The 6,000-nt window shown below is 31.4% G+C and overlaps 1 protein-coding gene across 1 annotated transcript in view; it reads right to left on the bottom strand.

Moving 5' to 3' along the window:
- Window positions 1-783: 783 nt before the first annotated feature.
- Window positions 784-6,000, bottom strand: part of LOC127705068 (peptidyl-glycine alpha-amidating monooxygenase-like) — a 143,020-nt gene continuing 137,803 nt past the window's right edge. Inside the window, exons 6-12 of the mRNA XM_052209343.1 lie at window positions 5,717-5,765; window positions 5,148-5,215; window positions 4,704-4,784; window positions 4,317-4,396; window positions 2,924-2,977; window positions 2,513-2,562; window positions 784-1,061 (exon numbers count right to left, since the gene is read on the bottom strand). Coding sequence (XP_052065303.1) covers window positions 887-1,061; window positions 2,513-2,562; window positions 2,924-2,977; window positions 4,317-4,396; window positions 4,704-4,784; window positions 5,148-5,215; window positions 5,717-5,765 — 557 coding nt within the window. The 3' untranslated portion in view covers window positions 784-886. The remainder of the gene's footprint in view (window positions 1,062-2,512; window positions 2,563-2,923; window positions 2,978-4,316; window positions 4,397-4,703; window positions 4,785-5,147; window positions 5,216-5,716; window positions 5,766-6,000) is intronic.

Genomic DNA, 6,000 nt, shown 5'->3' with positions numbered 1-6,000 from the left:
GAAATGTTTGGATTTTGAGCGTTTCTGATGAAGGTAAGTCCAGGATAGCGCTTCGGACGTACGAAATCATATTAAGTATTATTTTCATTTACAAGCACTGGGTCTATACCACTACTGTGGACTGTTAGTCCCCGAGGGTATTATCAGCTCAGCATTGAGTGCTTTAGTAGAAACATGATTTAGAACATGTTTCTTTCTTCAAGACTGCGTTGATTTTGGGGTTTTTGAACGTTCTAAATGAAGGTAAATCTAGAAACACGCTTTGAAAGACGAAATTATATAAATTGCTTTTTTTCATTTTTAAGAAGCAATAAAGTTGTTGATAGCTTTATCTGAGTGTTTTTTACCCGAACGCCATTAAGAATTGGTCGTTTTGTCATAACAGTTGTTAAATGATTTGGTGTATATGTTTTTACAGTTTTCAATTTGTACTTGAGCTGTGTGGTTGTCGAATTTCCAACTAGAGATGTCATGGTTAAAATTACTGCATAATGAAAAGCTGTCGGCGAATTAGACATGTTAGAGGACGGGAAAACAATATTTCGATGGCAGTACATTTTTAAATATTTGAAAAAAAGAAAGGATTCTCTTTTAAGAGAAAGTATATGTTCACGTGTTCTATAGTAAAACTAAGCCGTTCAATTATCTAAAATATATTAAATTTGAAGTATCATATAGCTGTAATTGTACTGACTAAAACACGGATAATGCATGCATTACCACAAGGCAATGAAAGTTGATACACAAAATCCTGTTATATACAAAAATGAGCGTCATGATTTATAATTTATTAATATAGAGAAAGAAAGAGACATACAGATAATGCAAAAGGTATTGAAATTTCCTACAACAATAGCTACAAAAAAGGGAACTGTTTAAAGTCTTGCTATATGTTTATTTTGCTATTATCTCCACAAATTCCTGATGTTGCCTCGTGGTCGCAAAATGAAAATTCCGGTTGCTGCGTCATACACGCACCTCCACGTTGAAAACTACCTTCATATTTAAATTCGTAACCAAAATGGATATCAGCATTACACATCTCTTGACCATCATCTTGCCTGTAAAATAAATCCAAACTAGGATAACAAAAAATCATTAAAGATCTAAGTAAAATGTATCGAATGGACAGGTTGCATATTTCTTCTTATCAAATTTCGAAGTTTTTAAATATGGTTCAGATGCCTTCGAGAACTAAGTTTTGATTGATTAACAAAAAAATTTTGATTAAACTTCAGTAAACAATTACTTTAATGTATTTGCAGTATGGTATGCCCTCATTGTACAATATTATAACACACCAATAGCATTATTTGTTATTATCAATATCCGTTACGTAATCTCTATTCGTGTGTTGCAACATTCAAATAGGACTATGGTGCATATCATTCATTTCAAAAGAAAGTCGACAACTGATATTTCTTATCGAGATTCCTTCTTAGAATTTTCCAGTGTACCAGGAAGCTCTCTAACTTTAGGGTTCTAACTTATACAGTTAAATTGATCTTTTCTACAATTCTACGGACCACAAATGAACATACAAATTTCCATTTATCGGATTGTGACAGTCAGTCTTCTTTTCTTTGCTTATTACTTATCCCAGGATACAATTTATCACCAGATACAGCTTATCATTGAAAATCTACATGGAAAACAATACTGGTGATACAGGAATTGCTCACCCCTTTTAAAGCATTTGCGTCAACCGTTGAATTGTGTTTTTGTTCGTGTTGCTAAATTTTAACATCCTTTTTATAATGATCTGTAGACGATTGTTTCTCTGTTCATATGTTTTATTTGTTTATGTTGGTATCTGTCCTTCGTCGACTAATACTATATATTGTCCTTTGGCATCATATCATTTCCTTTAATTGTGTACCAATCGAATAAGGACAAAATTGTTACAGTCTATACTTAATTTTGACGATACGGGAAAAATGGTTAAATTCAACAATCGAAAAGTATAATGAATCTATCAGATGACTTTTCTTTCGTATTAGATAGTGAGCCAGGAACAACTAACCCTACCGGAACACCTAAGTTCAATCCCGTTTTTTTTTATCTTTATGTAGTGTTTTGTTGACCCTTACAATTGTTAGTCTTTTTAGTGCTTTCCTTTGTCGACATTGTTATTGACACCTTTTTCCAATACTGTAAACCAACTTATTCACGTGACTTCCGCGAAAAAAGTAACGCGAATAAAAATAGTTGCGAATAAGTCGAACCAAGATCTTCTCTAATGTGACAACAACAAATATGAAAGGAAATCTCGAAAATAAATCATCAGGACATCGACTACAAAGGCCTAGACGCACATTTAGTTATCAGAGAAAATAACACTGTGTTCAATATTCAAAAGACTTTAATTATATAAAGTCTGTCAGTTATAACTTTTTATCATTTTGAATTTATTTTTGCTCTCATATTTAAAATTGTTCTTTTAAAATTCAGTAAACGTTCTTAATAACAAAAAATCTGTTGAGTACTGCAACTACATCGTACTTAATCTTACCCAAAACGAACTGGCTTATTATCCTTGTTGATATATAAACACTTTGCAGCCTAGAATTCAAAGAAATTAACAGTTCAAAAATACATTTTTTTATAATACAGCTTTGTAATACAAACAACTTGACACAAGATATCGCTTTTAAAAATTTAAACTTCCTCGGGGAAGTTACAATATAGTTAGGATTTACTTGTACTTAATTATTTCTATTTCAAAGATCTCACATTTTCGATAATCATCAACATCTTATATGGTACTGAATTATGAACAAATAACACAGTTTGACTACTTCAAGTGCAAAGCAGCAGATGATTTTTTTATTTTTCAGATTCGATGGACATTTGAAAATATGCATTTTTAAAAAAATTCAGATGAATAGCCAAGCCTCTGTTATTAGCATATTAGGTTTCTTACCAGAACATCTCCCCGTCGTACGTCAATAGCCCCTCCAGCTACTGGTACAAACACCTGTAAAAGGTCTGTCGATTTAAAATAAATGACATCATTTTAAACATAACATTGAAAGCTATGCCTTTATTTATCAATATTCTTGGCTTTTACATATCTTATCCGTTGTGATCATGATATTGATAGTTTATATTTTACTTTTTTTTTATTTTTCAGCTTAAAAAAAACTTTAATTTTCGTAAGCCAAATAATTTCTGTTTATTAAAGGGAAAAAAATAAAGCCTAACAAAACACATATGAAACTATGAACGAGCGTAGGTGTATGTCTCATTAAAGTAATATTAGAAATTTTGACGTCACCTATTCTATACAAATAAAACTATGATAAATATCGGTCAAAAAAGTCATTAGGCATTATACATTAAAAAATCTCTACAAAACAAAAACTTTTAAATGTTTTTATAGCAGATCTTCGATTTTTCATGTTTAATTTCTTCACAACTTTTATAGAGTCGAGACTTTTTAGAGTTTGAGAATTTGACAAATTGTATAGACACAGTCATGTCTATTGTTAAAGACAGCATGTTGCCCTCTATATGCATTTTGGTTATGTTTGCAGGTTGCAAACGAATCGACTTTTACCTCATGTCTGCCCTTATTCACATTGTGAAGTGAAATAAACAATACCGCCAGTGTTATACAATTTTCAGTTAGGTTGACATGATTCAAACATTTTCCAACTGAGTTTCACAAATTGTTCGAATGTGCTGTAACACGAATGACCCATGGAGGTGAGGAGATGGTTGTCAAACATGCTTATATCCACCATAATCTTTACAATTTTGTGCTTTCCAACGTGACAATCCCACAGTTCAGTAGCTGTCGTTGGCTGTCGTTGCATTGTTTTTCATCAAATGTTATGAGCCTAAATCAGGTCGTCTGTTTTCTCTTTTGTATTGTTTCACATTTTTTTATTAGGCCCCTTCACCACTCACTATACGGTGTTGGTTTTGCTCATTGTTGAAGGCCTAATAGTAAAGTAAAATAGTTTACATGTCTGTCATTTAATCTATTGATCGATAGGTGTTTCATTGACTATCAAACCATATATCTTTGTTTTAATACCATCTGATTAAAATACAGATCCTTTGTTCACGCTTTGCTAACAAGGATGTGATAAAACTGATTCTACTTTTTGTTCTGGTAATTATTACATCAGCCAATGAAATTCCTGTCATCAAATTTTTGAAGGTGTGTATTATTAGAACTAAATCAGAGGATCCCTTAAAGTATCAAAAACAGAAAGCAGAATGGAGTAACGTCATATCCTTGTAAGCGGAGTGTGGACATATGATATCTATTTTACTCAGATTTGTTTATATCTGTATACATAAATAACCTTAGCTTTTCCTTGTGTTAACTGACTGACCATTAAAGTCCAAGTACCGTTTCGAATTCTATACACATCAGCCGTGTATCCTGTATAACATACACATGTTTTAAATAAATTTGCAAATAGAAATCACTAATAGTATATATTACCAATCAATAAAAACAATTCGAGCAACTTTGGTCTGACCACAGAAGAAAGAAGGAAAAAGACTGGAGTCTTGTGTTGATTTCGCTTGTGAAAACATGAAGTTACGATAATCTTTTTGTTCCTTGCGTGGTCAAATAATAGCTGTAAACGGTACAAATATTGCTTACGATTAATTGTTATCAAATTAAGCTGTATAAATTGTATCTATCAAAAGTTTAAGATAATCTAACCTCTACTTTCACTTACCATAATGATGTGTATGTACTTGAACCGCATATGCAACAACATCAGGCTTGCTCCAGCTACAAGCTATTTCCGCAAAATATCCTATATTAAAAATAATATATGTATAATTTATCAATATTTCATAGTTTTGTTTGAAGGAAACAAAATTAGCAAATATCTACAATCGTGGAATACATCGGTAGAAATTATTAGCAAGATTATTACTGACTTATAATCACTCACAGCATATAAGTCGTCATGTATATTGATATGTTTAATTAGTACAAACATAATAAAGGGGAAACGCGAAACAAATACAATTACACAGAGTTAATTAAAGACCTAAACAAATAGTGTAGCACTGTCTAACTGATGTGAGCAGCATAGTAGAAAAAATCAGAATAAACCGGAAGTGATTATTTTCCTTTACAATATAACAAAAAAAGGGCGATATATAAAACTTACCCTTTTCTTTATTTGCGGGAATAAATCCGTCAGTCAGCAGTAAATGACTTTGATAGTTGTATTTTGTGCTGAGTGATAGAAAATTAAATACACATTAAAGTGAAGGAAATCTTCGTAAGAAAACGGTACAGAAATCTCCCTTCATTCCCTTTTCGTTTACAATTGAAAATTGAAAAAAAACATTCAGCAATATGATTTTGTATCATGTCTAATTACTGGATACATAATTCAATGACGCAATTGTCAAACAAACTTATCATATTTGTTTTTGGTTTATTGTTTTGTACATAAATCATTTGGTTAGTTTTCTCGTTTGAATTGTTTTACATTTGTCATTTGTTTACTACACGTAATGGGCTTTGCTCATTGTTGAAGGCCGTACGGTGACCTTCAGTTGTTAACTTCTACTTCATTTGATATCTAGTGGGGAATGGTCTCATTGGCAATCATATCACTTTTTCTTATTTTTATATTCTAAAATTCGAAAATTGAATTTTTATCAGACGCACAGGTTGACTATACAGGAAAAAATTAAGAAGTCACGTCTGTAAAGTAATCAAAGTACTTACGGAGTTTTGATAAATGTTAACGTTACATTGATTAATGGATATTGGAAATCTGAAATATATATGTAATTCATCAAACACTGTGAAATCATAGATCATTCATTATACCTATGCATATGTATTTTTTCTGATCAGTAGTTCAGATTTACAAAAACTCTTTATGTATCAAAATTTTCTATAACGGATATACGGCCGTAATTAGATGTAGACCTTTTCGTGATTACGAAGCATTTAACAGGGATCTGTTATATATTAAGGTGTCTTGTATATTTTTTTAAAATTTTGGT

Source organism: Mytilus californianus, unplaced genomic scaffold (genome assembly GCF_021869535.1).
Source record: "Mytilus californianus isolate M0D057914Y unplaced genomic scaffold, xbMytCali1.0.p SCAF_6, whole genome shotgun sequence".
Lineage (NCBI taxonomy): Eukaryota > Metazoa > Mollusca > Bivalvia > Mytilida > Mytilidae > Mytilus > Mytilus californianus.
The sequence above is the reverse complement of the archived record's forward strand: the minus strand, read 5'-3'. Positions and strand labels throughout refer to the sequence as shown.